Genomic DNA, 16074 nt, shown 5'->3' on the forward strand with positions numbered 1-16074 from the left:
AGAAAAGAGAAACATACATCTGGGACTCAATCAAAATAACACTGTGAGAGAAAGAATAACTAAAATAGTATTCTGATGAGGAGAAAATATTCACCATAAAACATTTGTCAAAGGCCTAATATTTAAATATATATATATAATTTTCATAAAAGTCAACAATGCAAAAAACAAACAACCCTATCAAAAATGAGGAGAGTGAAGCCAGAGCAATAGCAGTAGGCAGGGCACTTGCCTTGTACTTGGTCAACCTGGTTTCAATCCTTAGCACCCTGTATAGTCTATTGAATCTACCAGGAATGATTCCTGAATCCAGAGCCAGGAGAAAGCCCTGTGCACCAGTGTGCCTCCAAACAAAAATAAGCAAAACTATATTGCTTCTATTTTTCATCCTGGATTGAGCCCAGGCATGTCAAGTGCAAGCAAGTTCCCTATCTTCTATAGTATTAGGTCAAGAAAAAGCAGAAAACAACTGTTGGGAGGTTGTATACAGTTCCTCCAAATTATCTTGGCCTGGAGTTCTCTGCATACATAAAATATAATCAGGGCGTTGTCACAAGGAAAGCCAGGTCTCTGGAAGGTTCTTTCATATTTTTATCAGGACCTTTTAGATTTTTGTGTAGCTTCTCCTTTTCTGATGGAATTCACCTTTCTCTGGGTGGTGACTCCAAAGAGCCGAGGATTTGCATTTCAAAGGGAATACATTCTTCAAGCCTTTGAATTTAGTCAGGGTGGGCATATTCATTCTTCATAAAGTTTTGTTTGAGGGCCACACCCAGCAGAGTCGCTCTGGGGTTACTCTGGGCAGGCTTCTGGAGTAAATGGGATGCAGGGGATCAAACATAAGTCAGCCACGTGCAAGGCAAACACCTACCCATTAAACTACTGCTCTGGGCCCTCTCTTCATAATTTTTAGCATTTCCCACAAACTCATTGCTGGGATCCCCCTATCTGGAGGCACACAGTGATCAAAGTGGTTTGGTCGTGTACAAGGCAAGAGCCTTACATGCGTGCGTGCGTGTGTGTGTGTGTGTGTGTGTGTGTGTGTGTGTGTGTGTGTGTGTGTGTGTGTGTGTAGTTTTAGTTTTGGGGTCAGACCTGTGCCTTACATGCGTGCGTGTGCGCGTGTGTGTGTGTGCAGTTTTAGTTATTTTTGGGGTCAGACCTGGGCAGCGCTCAGGGGCTCCGAACTCCTGGCTCTAGGCTCAGAAATCGCTCCTGGCAGGCTCGGAGGATCCTGTGGGTTGCCGGGATTCGAACCACCGACCTTCTGCGTGCCATGCAAACGCCCTCCCTCCGTGCTACCTCTCCGGCCCCCCCAAGGTAAGCCGCGGGAGCCAGCGGAGCGCCCGGTCGGGCGCAGGGGCGGGAGGGCGGGAGGGGGCGGCCCGGAGCGCCTCGCCTCCGGATTGGCGGAACGCGCCGCCTCCCTCTATGGCGTCACGGCCTCCCCGCCCGTAGCGACGCGCCGCCCCGTGACGCCACGCGCGGCCGGCCAATGGCAGGACGCGCCCGCGGGCCTGGAGGCGGGCCGGGCCCCGTGTTTTGTGAATGAAGCGCCTCGGCAGCGCCCGCCCGCCCGCCCGCCCGCCCGGGGGTCCTGGGAGCGGGGCGCGGGGCGCGGGGCGGGGGCGCCTGGCTGCGGCGTCGGCGGGGCCCGGGCCCCTCCCTCGGCTCCTCCCCGCGCGCCCGGCCGGCCGGGCCATGGTCGCGGCCCCCTGACGGGCCCCGGCCGCCTCCATGAAGCGCAAGAGCGAGCGGCGCCAGACCTGGGCCGCCGCGCCCCCGTCCTCGCGCCGCAGCTCGTCCGCCGCGCCGCGCGTCAAGAAGAGCCGCAGCTCCGCGTCGCCGCGCGACCCGCTCGAGCCCGAGCGGCGCCAGAACCTCTACCTGGACATCACCGGTGAGCGAGGGGCGAGGGCGCCCGGGTGGCCCGCAGACCCTCGGGCCGTGCGCAGTGCCGGGGCGCCTCCCGCGCCTGCCCCGCGCGCCCCTTCTCTGTCCCCCCAGCCCCGAGTTGCAGCGAGGGCTCCACTTTGGCCCCAGGAGCTGCAGCCGGCCTGGGGGAGTTGCAGCGTTCCTTCCCTCGCCCCCGCCTCTCCCCTCAGGACCTGCGGTGGGGGCCCCGACTTTGCGCCTCAGGACCTGTAGCCGACCCCCAGGCTGCAGTGTTCCTCCCCCTTCTCTCCAGGAACTGCAGTGATCCCCCACGTCGCCCCCCAGGACCTGTAGCCGACCCCCAGGAGCTGCAGTGTTCCTCCCCATGAGCTGCAGCGGCCCCCCAACTCACCCCCCCAGGACCTGCAGTGGCCCGGACTTTGCTCCTCAGGACCACCTGTAGCCGAACCCCAGAAGGCGCAGTGTTCCTGCCCTCAATCCCCAGGACTTGCAGTGGCCCCCAACTCGCCCCCCAGGACTTGCAGTGGTCCCGACTTTGCTCCTTAGGACCTGTAGCCGACCCCCAAGCTGCAGTGTTCCTCTCCCTTCTCTCCAGGAACTGCAGTGGTCCCCACTTTGGCCCCCCCAGGAGCTGCAGCCGTCCTGGGGCAGTTGCAGTGTTCCTCCCCTCAATCCCCAGGACTTGCAGTGATCCCCAACTCGCCCCCCAGGACTTGCAGTGGTCCCGACTTTGCCTCTCAGAACCTGTAGCCGACCCCCGGAAGCTGCAGTGTTCCTCCCCCTTTCCTCCAGGAACTGCAGTGGTCCCCCACCTTTGCGCCCCAGGAGCTGCAGCCTCTCCCAGAAGCTGCTGTGTTCCTCTCCACACCCCCTAGGAGCTGCAGCAGCCCCACACCTCTCCCCTTCAGGACCCCCAGAATCTGCAGCGTTCCTCCCCAATTCTCCAGGATCTGCAGTGGCACCCCACCTCGCCTAAGGAGCTGCAGAGCCCCTATTTTGCCTCCCCCCACCTCCACTGGGCCTTCAGTTTGCCCCGCTTCCTCCCCCTGGAGCTAGACTAAACTAGACTAGACCTGCTTCTAGGGGCTGCAGTGCCTCCCATTTTGCCTTCCCCCCAGGGCCTCCTAGTCTGCCTCGCCTCTGCCCCCTGCAGTGACACCAGCGGCTACCCACCCCGAGGACCACGCCCCCTCCATACCGCTGCCTCCTCTCCCTGCCCCCAGGAACTGCCCTGCAACCATCTAGGCGTGGCGGTGCCCCCACCTACCTGACCCTGGAGCTACAGGTTGCCAGACCCCGAGGCACCCGTGTGCTTCCCGGGTCGTCGCCGTTGGCTTTTCTTGGGGTGTTTACTGGGAGCTGTAACTCGATCCTTTTGCACTCCCCCTCCTTGTGCTAGCTGGGCCTTTGTCGCCTATCGAAATCCTTGTGGTCTGCTGGGCGCGCGCTCTTCCGCCAGAGTTTGGGAGATGCGGTCCAAAGTCCCCGCAGGGCACTAGGAGGCTGGGCAGGGCATGCCAGTGGGCCCTGGAAGGGTTCCTGGGTTGCTCGGATCACACCTGCGCTCCAGTGGTGGCCCGTGGGCTTTGCACGCTGGCTTGATCTCAGCGTTTTAAAATTTTTTAAAATTGTTTTAAAGGAGCTGGGTCCCCTGCCCAGTGTCCTTGGCCAGGACTACGGACCCTCGCCCTGGACTTAGGTGACGCCAGCCCCCTAGATCTGTTCTCTAACTCTGGGTCGCTCGCACTTCTCTTAAATGATAACCCCTCCAGCTCCTTGACCGCGTGGAGGCGTTCGCGTCGCTCAGTTTGTTCAGTGACCTCGAGAAATCACTGGCTGGCTACAGGAGAAGGCACGGAGAGGCCCTGGGCTAACTGTTTTCTTACTGGAGCGAATTCTCCACTGCTCGAGGCAAATTGACTCGTTCTGGCAGCTGTTGCCTTTGCCAGGGTTGCCACTGAAGCGCGTTTAGGCATTAGACATGGTGACATATGTGGAGACAGTAAAGGCATGTAAGACCAGCCTTTAAGGAACATAGACTCCTTTCAGGGATGTGAATGTGAACCCTGGGCTTATAGAGGGGCTATAAATGAGCTATTAGCCATTTATATACATTTACATATAAATGTATATACATTTATAAAGTGTTCAAACAAATCTAGTAGAAATTATTTCCTCTGTTGATAGGCACGCTGAAAGATAAAGTCCCTGTTTTGCACAAAGCCAAAGGTTCTCTGCGTTATGTGGATGGAGGAAGGCGCTGGAAGGGGCTGCCTTGAAGGCTTATCCCCAGGCTCAAGCATCTGCCCAGATACACTTTTCCTGTAGAACTGTCCGTAGTGAAGCCAGCAGTTATACTGGGCTGAGCCCAGGACTCACCATCATATGCATTATTGAGAAGGCAGGATATAGTACATGTTTCGACTTTTTTGTACCTGGAAAGAATCTTGTTTATGAGCCGTTTAATATAAGTAATATAAGTAATAGCACTTGATAGAGAATGCTCATACTTAAGATTTTTAGGAGTTTATAGTGAAATTTTAGTTTCAACCAATTTCCCTAGAGGCAACTTATATTGCTAGTTTTTCTTTTCTTTTTTCTTCTTTTTTTTTTTTGATTTTTCGGGCCACACCCGCTAGTTTTTTCAATAAATGTTTCCAGAGACAGACTTTGGTATGTCTTTGCTTCTTACCAATCTCAAGCACAGTGGCACAGATTTTATGCCATAAAAGAGAGTTCTTTGCTCCATAATTTTTTCTTAACTATTTCTTTGCACAATGTTCTTGTGAGTAGATATAAAACTGCCTCATTTGTTTCTAATTCCTGCTTAGATTCAAGTAGACATTATTTTAAAGTAGAGAGTCATATTAGGTAGAGTATATTTGGCTTTAAATGTGAATCATATATGTAATAACTTCTTAGATGACCCCTTGCTGATGAACATTTAGGCTGCCTCTAATCATGGTGTTTTGTTTTGACTTAATCTTTGGAGTACTCTATGCTCTCTTCCTGGAGGAAAAGGCAGTGTGTCCAGCTGTCCTGAGACAGTGGCCAGTGAATGCACTTTAGAGCAAACTATTGGAATGGGCTGGTGCATCATATCAAATAAAAAAAAAAGAGTCCAAGTGTAGATAGTGGTGCACTTGGTAATCAGGGTGGCAGCTTTTGCTGACATTCCTCCAGTTTACTCTCAGTGACAGTCTTGGCTTTCTGGAGAAGTGATGTTAAATCAGTTTGCTTTGATTTGAGATCTTGTACAAGACAAATTAAGGTGACTGAATGTAAGATGCAGTTGAGGCCTTTTTGGCAAATAGCAACTTGCTATTCCTTCCAACAAATTTACCGCCTCTGTACTTTTTGTTTGTTTTTGGGCCATACCTGGCTCTGCTCTCAGGAATCATTCCTGGCAGTTGGGGGGATGATAGACAATATGGGATGCTAGGGATGCTTGCTAGGCAAACAAATGCCCTTCCTGCTGTGCTATTGTTTCAGCCTCTATAATTGTTTTTTTTTTTTTTCCGGGGTGGGGGGCTCATACCCGCCAGCACTCCTGGCTCTAGGATTACTCCTGGTTAGGATTACTCCTGGTTAGGATTACTCCTGGTTAGGATTACTCCAGGTTACTCCTGGCTCTAGGATTACTCCTGGTTAGGATTACTCCTGGTTAGGATTACTCCAGGTTACTCCTGGCTCTAGGATTCCTGGCAGGCTGGGGGGACCATATGGGATGCCGGTATTAAAACCACCGTCCTGCACGCAAGGCAAATGCCCTACCTCTATGCTATCTCTCTTTGGCCCCTATAATTGTTTTCTTTTCTTTTTTTTTTTCTTTTTTTTTTTTTTTTTTTTGGTTTTTGGGCCACACCCGGCAGTGCTCAGGGGTTACTCCTGGCTGTCTGCTCAGAAATAGCTCCTGGCAGGCACGGGGACCATATGGGACACCGGGATTCGAACCAACCACCTTTGGTCCTGGATCGGCTGCTTGCAAGGCAAACGCCGCTGTGCTATCTCTCCGGGCCCCCTATAATTGTTTTCTTTCTTTCTTTCTTTCTTTTTTTTTTTTTTTTTTTTGGTTTATTGGGCCACACCCAGCGTTGCTCAGGGGATACTCCTGGCTGTCTGCTCAGAAATAGCTCCTGGTAGGCACGGGGGACCATATGGGACACCGGGATTCGAACCAACCACCTTTGGTCCTAGATTGGCTGCTTGCAAGGCAAACACTGCTGTGCTATCTCTTCGGGCCCTATAATTGTTTTCTTAACTTAAAAGTATTTCATGCATGCTTTAAAAGGTGAACTTTGGGGCTGGAGAGATAGCGTGGAGGTAAGGTGTTTGCCTTTCCTGCAGAAGAGTATCGGTTCGAATCCCGGTGTCCCATATGGTCCCCTGTGCTTGCCAGGAGCAATTTCTGAGCATGGAGCCAGGAGTAACACCCCTGAGCACTGCCGGGTGAGACCCAAAAACCACAAAAAAAAAAAAAGGTGAACTTTATCAAAGGATATAAAGTATGTCTTCCTCTTCTGGTGATTATTTTTCCCCCTTAATTTTCTATACATATTTAAATTTCTAGAAACAATGATAAACCAGTAAGAATAGCACTCTTTATCTCTTTGCTTTTTGGGCCATGCCCAGCTATGCTCAGGGCTTATTCCTTGTACTCAGGGATTACTCCGGGTGGTATTCAGGGGACCCTTTATGGTACAGATGATTAAACTTTTTTTTTTTGTTTGTTTGTTTGTTTTTTGGGTCACACCCGGCAGTGCTCAGGGGTTATTCCTGGCTCCAGGCTTAGAAATTGCTCCTGGCAGGCACGGGGGACCATATGGGATGCCGGGATTCGAACCGATGACCTCCTGCATGAAAGGCAAATGCCTTACCTCCATGCTATCTATCCGGCCCCCAGATGATTAAACTTGGGTTGACTGCTCTGCTTGCAAGCAGTGGCAGTAGCCTCTGACCCAGTTGATTTTTTTTTTTTTTGTTCGTTTTTTTTTTTTGTTTGTTTTTGAGTCATACCTGGCAGCACTCAGAGGTTACTCCTGGCAGGCTCGGGGGACCATATGGGATGATGGGATTCGATTCGAACCACCGTCCTTCTGTATGCAAGGCAAATACCCTACCTCCATACTCTCTCTACAGCCCCTGATTAGTTTTTTTTTGTTTGTTTGTTTTTTTTGGTTTTTGGGTCACACCCAACATCGCTCAGGAGTTACTCCTGGCTCTGTGTTCAGAAATTGCTCCTGGTAGGCTTGGGGGACCATATGGGATGTGGGGATTTGAACTGGGGTCCATCCTAGGTTGGCTGTGTTCAAGGCAAACGCCTTACCACTGTGCTGTCACTCTGGCTCTACCCAAATGTTTTTTTTTTTTTTTTTTTGTGGTTTTTGGGTCACACCCGGCAGTGCTCAGGGGTTATTCCTGGCTCCAGGCTCAGAAATTGCTCCTGGCAGGCACGGGAGGACCATATATGGGACGCCGGGATTCGAACCGATGACCTCCTGCATGAGAGGCAAACGCCTTACCTCCATGCTATCTCTCCGGCCCCCCAAATGTTTTTTTAATGGCTGCATGGTATCACCTTGTACAGTAGAATTGTAATTTATTTAATGGTAATAAATGGTTATTTGGGGGTTTCCAGGCTTTTCTGGAAATGGCTACTGTAACCTACATGCCTACTTACGTATGTGACTATCACACAGCAAACGGGAACAGGAAAGGTCAGGTCATAATATCTATATTGTATATATACACATATGGGCTTATAAATTCATTAGAAAATTTTTAGATAATAATGAATAATGCTGCTCTGGACACTTGTTCAAGTTTTTGGTGTATATCCATTTCTGTATCCTTTGGGGATATATCTAGGAGTAGATTTGCTGGGACCATGATGACACTTGAAGATTTTGAGCATCTGCTAGCCATTTCCAAAAGTGCTACACCACCAGGGTTCTCAGTGTCCTAGTTATTTCAGTAGTTGTTACTGGATTGTGAAGATTCTTTTGCTGTGAGATTGGTTTATAAAGAATTAATGCATGTTTTCACTCCAATCCACTGTGCCCTTAAATATAATACAGGTTTTTATATTTTTAAGTCTTGGCATTTTTGTTTGTTTTCTGTTTTTGTTTTGGGTCCATACCTGATGGTGCTCAGGGGATATAAAAGATTTTGTGCTCATGACCTCTGATGATGCTCAGGCGACCGACCATATGTGGTATCATGAGCTGGGATTAGGGCTTGCAAGGCAAGTAACTTAATTTACCTAACTTGTACTATCTTTCCTGCCCTGCTGCAGCCTGTTTTCTCTCAAGTTGAATGCCCATAGATCCCAGGATATTCACATCTGTATATTTATTGTAGGATGCTTAATGTTTGCATTTGTTCTTACTGTTCATTGCTATGTGGTCTGTCCTTTTCATTGTGTGGCTAGCCACTTTACTGTGCTGCACTAATAGGTTTTTATTCGCATCAGTTTAACTAATGTGCACTGACATGGATTTTTGCTGTTGTTTATTTTTGGTTTTGGATTCACACACACACACACACACACACACACGCACACACACACACACACACACACACACGCACATTGTCTGCTTGCAAAGCAAATACCCTACGTATTGTGCTCTCTCTCTGGCCCTGACATGGATTTTAGCTGAGCTCTGTTCCTGGTATTGTTATAGTACATATTAGAATTATGGTCATAAACACACATGAACTGCTTTCTGAAAGTGGAGTACATTTATTATATGATTTGGTATGTTGTTTTTTTAGGTCTGGGACTGCTGAAACTTTTTACTATAAACAAATGGTGATCAGTAAAAGCAAATAGGAACATCCCATCTTTTGGATGGGGGATGTCTCTGCATATATTAATGCTACTGTTTAGTAATAAAGTAAGAAAGAATTGTTACCAACCAAGGAAGCTGAAAGAGGAAGGGATAGGAGGAGGGTTTTCATGTGTATTTGGTACTCAGTAACTCCCATATTGAAAAATATAAAAGAATAAAATGTTGGTAGCCACATTTTAACTTTTCTGTTAGTCTTCTTGAGTCCAGATTATTTTTATTTATATTTTCCTGTCTTTTAAATAGAGAATTCATAAAATGATAGTGCATACTTTTCCCCTCTTTATTAACAAAAAATTCTAACATTTTTGTTTTGTGATCTGTATACAGCACTTACTAAGTCCTGGCTCTGAGCTCAGGAATCACAGCTAGCTTTCAGGGGACCATATGTAATTACAGAAATGGGGCTTCAGTTGATTGCAAAGCTAGAGCCTTAACCCCTGTGCTATCTTTCTGGCCCCAGCAAAATCTTTTTAACTACAATGTTATTATTTTATAATATGCTTACATTATAGTCCTTAAACAGATTTACTTTCATATTTTTTAATTTTCTGATTAGTAAAGAAGATTGGTAATAATAACAGGCAACAGAAGACTTTCTAGTCTTGAATATTTGTGATGGATTTTGAGCCACACTAGGCAGTACTCGGGCATCATTCCTGGTGGGCTTGGGGAACTATGTGAGGCACAGAGGATAAAACCCAGGTCTGCCAAGTGTAAGGCAAATTCCTACCTGCTATACCATTATACCAGCCCCATATATAACAGTACAAAAATTATATTGGTGAATTAGTTAATAATTACTGGTGAATAATTACATTGATCAAGATTTATCATTTATACATGGATTATCATGATGTTTTGATACTCCTAATAAATTTAAACATAAAGCATAACTCCTTTTAATAGAATTTATGATATTCACATTAGATAAATTTTATTCATTAATTCAGGAATCGTTTATTAAATACTTACTATGTAAAATTGTCATCCACATTTATTGTTTACAATGATAGAAATACTTTTTCTTTTTTACTTTGTTTTTGGGCCACATCCGGTGGTACTCTGGGGTTATTCCTGGCTCTGCATTCAGGAATCATCCATGACAGGCTTGGGGAACCAAATGGTGCCAGGGAATTGAACCTGAGTCAGCCTTGTACAATGCAAACACTCTCCCCTCTTCCAGTCTACAATGATAGAAAGTACTGTTACCTGAGGCATTGACTCTGAAAGGAAGTAAGTTCATTTTTCTTCAAGGATTTATATAGAATATTGAATATTAATAATGGAAGTTCATCATACTAATATTCACTTTCCTTGCCTATTCTTACTCTTAAACTTGTGCATAATGTGAGTTTATCATATGTGCTTGCTTGATTCTCTAGCAGGTTTTTTTTTTTTTAGTTTTTGGGCCACACCTGGCGGTGCTCAGGGGTTACTCCTGGCTATCTGCTCAGAAATAGTTCCTGGCAGGCAAGGGGGAACCACAAGGGACACCGGGATTCGAATCAACCACCTTAGGTCCTGGGCCGGCTGCTTGCAAGGCAAACGCCGCTGTGCTATCTCTCTGGCCCCTTCTCTAGCAGTTTTTATTTTGATGATTTTATGTCAGTTTTCCATTAGATCTTTGATCTTTTAGATAGTCCAGTCACATAGACAAAACTTAATAGTTGCAGTGATATTTTGTCTCAAGTGAACATAGAAGTGTGGTTGGGTCAAGAGATGAAAGAGCCTGGGTTAAAAAGAAGGTTTTGAGGTTAGAGACAGTATGTGAATAAGGTGCTTTCCTTGCTGCACACAGCCTTCTCTGGTTCAGTCCCCAGCACCTCACATAGTCACTACCAGCATTGATCCCTGAACACAGAATCAAGATTAAGTCCTGAGCACAGATGGGAACGACTAAAAACTGATGTCAGTAGTTCCAAACAAGTGTATACATCTGTGACTCAAAGGTAGTGGCTTTCCCCAATTCCTGTTGGCTGGTAGAGAGAAGAACAATAAAATGACAGTGAAGGCGTTTTGCTTTTTGTTTTTGAGTCACTCCCTGAAGTGCTTCTGCTCTCAGGATGTAATCCTTGCAGTACTTGGGGGATCATATGGGATGCCAGGGATTGAACCCACGTTGACCACGTGGAAGGCAATGACTCTATTCACTGTACTATACTGTTTTATTATTCATTATAGAGTCCTATATGATGGATGGTGAGGCCTTACTCAGCATGGCCCTCGAGTCTGTGGGTTCAGGATAACTGCGAGGAAATGATCTACAGGTAGTCAGTTGAAGTTTCAGGAGACATCCAACTTTCTTACAAGGCCCTAATCGCCATGTGCTTTTTTAACATGGCCCTAAACTAAGCATCCTCCATGTATCCATCCTGTCTCATCTCTGTCCTTGCAGCGTCTGCTCCTCCCCTCCCCCCCCAGCTGTGGGAGGGTCTCAACATCCAGGAGAATTAGGCAGGAAGTTGGGGGAGGGGTAAGACTACTCCCTCCCTCCCTCCCTCCCTCCCTCCCTTCCCACATCTGGCGGCCCTCAGGGATTTTCTGTACTCAGAAATCATTCATGGCAGGCACGGGGACCATATGGGGCATATAGGATGACGGAAGAACCATATGGGATGGCTGCTGTCCTGAATAGCTGCATGCAAGGCAAAAACACCCTACCGCTGGCCCAGTGGTTCTCAAATAGTGGGGCGCGTTTGACCTTGACAAACACCATCATAACAAGCTAAGCTCCTTGTTTATGTCTCTGTATGTCTCTGCAGCCCTGCTTCCAAAAGCTATGCATTGCAAAACATGCTCATTGTAGCCATTAATCCAGACATCACCTCTGATTAAAAAAATCAAATTATTTTATATATTTTTGTTTTGCAGTTTAAAGTTTTTGTAATAAAGATACTATTTACAGTCGCGTGGGGGGGGGTGCAAAATGTTTTCTTCTTCCTAGGAGGGCATGACAGAAAATAATTGAGAAGCACTGTTCCGGCCCAATTTGGTCATATTTCTAATCGTTAGAAATTAGTTTTATCTCTTTGAGAGATTCCTTTTTGGGGGGTAACCTCCCCAGCTATGCTCAGGAGCCACCACCAGTGGCTTTACCTAGCATTCGAGGAGACGTGGTGCTGGAGATTGAACTCATATACATAAAGGCATATATAATCCTTTAGTAGTGCTCAGTACTTATCCTGGCTTTGCACTCAGAAACTACTCCTGGTGGTGCTTCGGGGGGAATCATATGGGATGTCGGGGATTGAACCTGGGTCAGCAGCTTTACTGTCTTTCTGACCCAAGTTTGAGCTATATTCCATGACCTTTTAAGAGATTTGATGAGAGGGTTAGGGAGGATTTGGCCATACTCATCTGCTTGGCTTACTCCTGGCTTTGTGCTCAGGGGTCACTGCTAATGGTACTGGTGTTCTGGATACAAATGGAGTACTAGGAATCCAATGGGCTCAGTCACAGGCAAGGCAAGTCCCTTATTCTCTGTACTATCTCTTGTCCTTTTGAGAGAATTTTAAATCATCTAGCTATCTCACAACTGTCTACTTTTTCTTTTTTTTTTTTTTTTTTTTTTGGTTTTTTGGGCCACACCCGGCGGTGCTCAGGGGTTACTCCTGGCTGTCTGCTCAGAAATAGCTCCTGGCAGGCCGGGGGACCATATGGGACACCGGGATTCGAACCAACCACCTTTGGTCCTGGATCGGCTGCTTGCAAGGCAAACACCGCTGTGCTATCTCTCCGGGCCATAACTGTCTACTTTTTCCTCTGAAGTAATTGAAATCAGAAAAAGCAATGTTGGCAAAAACTGATGACAGTTCTTTTTGACCAAAGTAATGTTTGTTTGGAGTTGAGGGGTAGGGAGGGAGAGTAAAGCAATGATACTGCGACCCCCGGGGACCCCTGCCCGCAGGGTGGATGAGGGTCACGAAGTTATTCGTGAGTCACGAAGAGGATTCGACCTGGGGAAAAAAAGAGGGCTGGGAAAATTGATGGACTCAAGACGAAAATCCAATCAAGAGTCCAAGTTTATTGAAAAGGGGGCTAGTTTTTATAGCAAGCATGAGCACGTTTTCAGACAAAAGAGGGGAAGGGGTGGTTCAGTACTTTTCTACCATAACATTCCCATACATCACATATGTCAGGGGGGGTTTTAGTGAGTTATACATTTACTAGCAGTGATCCTACATTTACTATAAGTGATTCTGTTATACATTAACTATAAATGATCCTGGGGTGCTCTGTTCTGTTAACAGTGCTACAGATCTAATCTTAACTTGTAGCCTTTACATAGCATGTTTGTTCTTTATCCATTTACCTCTGGTAATGGCTCTTTTTATGGTCAGCTTTTTCTTTTTTTTTTTTTTTTTTTTTTTTGTGGGTTTTGGGTCACACCCGGCAGTGCTCAGGGGTTATTCCTGGCTCCAGGCTCAGAAATTGCTCCTGGCAGGCACGGGGGACCATATGGGGCGCCGGGATTCGAACCGATGACCTCCTGCATGAAAGGCAAACGCCTTACCTCCATGCTATCTCTCCGGCCCCGGTCAGCTTTTTCTTTTTAGGTTCATGGGGGAAGCGCCACCAGTAACCTGTCACATACACAGACTTTTTGTCTTCTCAGGCATCAGAGACTCCATATTGCTCTCTAGTTAAAGGGCCTCCAACATGATACTACTGCTTCACAGTTATTTATTGAACATTTATTTATTCCTGTGGTGTTTTTTTTTTTGTTTTTTTTTTTGGGCCACACTTGGCAGTGCTCAGGGGTTACTCTTGGCTATCTGCTCAGTAACAGCTCCTGGCAGGCTCTTCCCATATGGGACGCCAGGATTCGAACCAACCACCTTTGGTCCTGGGACGGCAGCTTGCAAGATAAACGCCACTGTGCTATCTCTCCGGCCCCAAAAATAATTAGTACTTATTACTGGAGGAACTCTCATGAAATCTATGGTTTATTTGTTAATTGAGAAAAAAATATAAATAATATCTATTTAACAAGGCCCTTTTTTTCCCTTTTGTTTTTTGAGCCATACCTGGTGACGCTCAGGGATTACTCCTGGCTGTGTGCTCAGAAATCGCTCCTGGCTTGGGGGACCATATGGGGCACCAGGGTATCAAATCATGGTTCATCCTAGGTTAGTACTTGCAAGGCAGATGTCTTACCGCTAACGCCACCGCGCCACCGCTCCGGGCCCCCTTTTTCTTTTCTTTTTTTAAAATTTGTTTTGATTTTGGACCACACCTGGCAGAGCTCAGGAGTTACTCCTGGCTCTGTATCCAGGAATTACTCCTGGTAGATGCTGGGACAATTTGGGATACCCCAATGGAATCCAGGTCAGTTGGGTCAGCAGCTTGCAAAGCAAATACCCTCCCCACTATACTGTTTCTCTGGCCCTTAAGGCCCTTTTTCCATAAGTACTAAAAATAGATTACTGCTAATTAAACTCTTTCATGAAATCTGTGTTTTATTTGTTAATTGAGAAAAAAATTGGGCGATCTAAGGGATACCTTGAGTACAGAGGAATCATAGTTGAAATCTTTGAGGAGGGAAAACTATGCTGACCGGCTCTTTGTATAGGGACTCCAGGGAACGTGCTTATCCTCCCAGGGTTGAGCACAGCCTGATTATTAATAAGGTTTTGGGGCCTCTGTTTCCATACAAGTCAAATATAAAGTGTACTGGAGTTATTGGGAAGTTGGAAGGAAAGAGATGTATGTGGAGCATTGGGCTTTGTTTCTGTTTGGTAGAAAAGCTCCATAAATAGTCTTCTCCTATAGAGCTGCTGAAGCTGAGCAGTGAGCATGGTCAGTGTATGCACAGAACTGTCTTGTCAGCTGGGATAGGAAGGGTTTCAAGTTCAGAAGCAAACATTTTCCCCATGCAAAGGCTCAGCAAATCAGCCAAAAAAAAAAAAAAATGCAGTGTTTTTACCTCTCACTACTTTCTTTTACTCTTTTTTTTTTTTTTTTTTTTTTGGTTTTTGGTTTACACCTGGCAGTGCTCAGGGGTTACTCCTGGCTCTACTGCGCTCAGCTACGCTCAGAAATCACACCTGGCAGGCTCGAGGGACTATATGGGATGCTGGGATTTGAACCACTGTCCTTCTGCATGCAAGGCAAATGCCTCTCGCTACTTCTAAGCATGATTTTCACAACAGAAAACACTCCAGATAAGGTTGCTTTGTATATGTTAGAGTCACGGGGATTTGATGTCTTGGGGATGATCAGTTCTGTCCTGGGGAAAATGTTCTTTTTAAAATTCCTTGTAGGGGGAAGAATAAACTACAGTCCTTTATTTCGGAGACAGCTGTTATATATACTGAAGAATTTGTGTATTGACTGTTGTTATAGTGTAGCCAATCGTAGGAGGTGGAGATTATGACATTTTACAGATGGAAGAGCCCCAGGCAAAGGTTATTGCAAAAAACTAGGTCCTGGGGCCTGAGCAATAACACAGCAGGGAGGGAGGGCAGGCATTTGCCTTACATGCCAACTTGGGTTTGATCCTCAGCATTCCTTATGGTCCCCCAAGCACTGCCAGAAGTAACCCCTGGGCTCCTCTGGGTGCCCCCCCCAAAAAAAGATTCTTTACTGATTAAGCTGCTCAGAATGGTTAGTTTTAATGTAGATGGTATTAGTCCTTGTTTCAGTGTTTTAGTCTTTTGTATTGGTATTTCACTACATTTTATTTTTGTGTTTCACCAAATTTGATACTGATACTGATGTTTCATGTTTAAAACAATTTTTTTTTTTTTTTTGGTTTTTGGGTCACACCTGGCAGCTCTCAGGGGTTACTCCTGGCTCTAGGCTCAGAAATCACTCCTGGTAGGCTCAGGGGACCATGTGGGATGCCGGGATTCGAACCACATCCTTCTGCATGGAAGGCAAACCGCCTTACCTCCATGCTATCGCTCTGGCCCCAACAAATGGTATTTCAAGTGACTTTCCAAGTATTGTGCACAGACACCAGTTTACTGGGAAGGGGTGGGGGAGTCAAACATAAATTAAAAATCCTTTTTTTTTTTTTTTTTTTGGCCAGAGGATTAAATCCAGAGTCTTACAAAATGCAAGGCAAATAAATACTGTACCCCTAAGCCATATTCCTGGTTCAAAGAGTAAAGTTTTCTTCATTACACTGGAATAAATAATTCCAGTAGCCATTTTCCCACCCCTCCTTTCTAGCTACAGGATATTTAAAATATTCATAATATTTTAAGGTCTTGTTTTTGAGCCATGCTTGGCTGTGCTAAGGGTTTACCTGTTTTGTTTTGTTTTGTTTTTGGTTTTTGGGCTACACTAGGTGGTGCTCAGGGGTTACTCCTGGCTCTGTGCC

At 46.4% G+C, this 16074-nt stretch overlaps 1 protein-coding gene across 3 annotated transcripts in view; it reads left to right on the forward strand.

Annotated features, from left to right (window-relative positions):
* The first annotated feature begins 1699 nt into the window (after window positions 1-1699).
* The window catches only part of CDC14B (cell division cycle 14B), a 93474-nt gene continuing 79099 nt past the window's right edge, over window positions 1700-16074 (forward strand). For all 3 annotated transcript variants that reach the window (XM_049772238.1, XM_049772239.1, XM_049772240.1), the window contains exon 1: window positions 1700-1900. In XM_049772238.1, coding sequence (XP_049628195.1) covers window positions 1738-1900 — 163 coding nt within the window. In that variant the 5' untranslated portion in view covers window positions 1700-1737. The remainder of the gene's footprint in view (window positions 1901-16074) is intronic.

The sequence above is a fragment of the Suncus etruscus genome, chromosome 4, assembly GCF_024139225.1.
Source record: "Suncus etruscus isolate mSunEtr1 chromosome 4, mSunEtr1.pri.cur, whole genome shotgun sequence".
In the NCBI taxonomy this organism is placed as follows: domain Eukaryota; kingdom Metazoa; phylum Chordata; class Mammalia; order Eulipotyphla; family Soricidae; genus Suncus; species Suncus etruscus.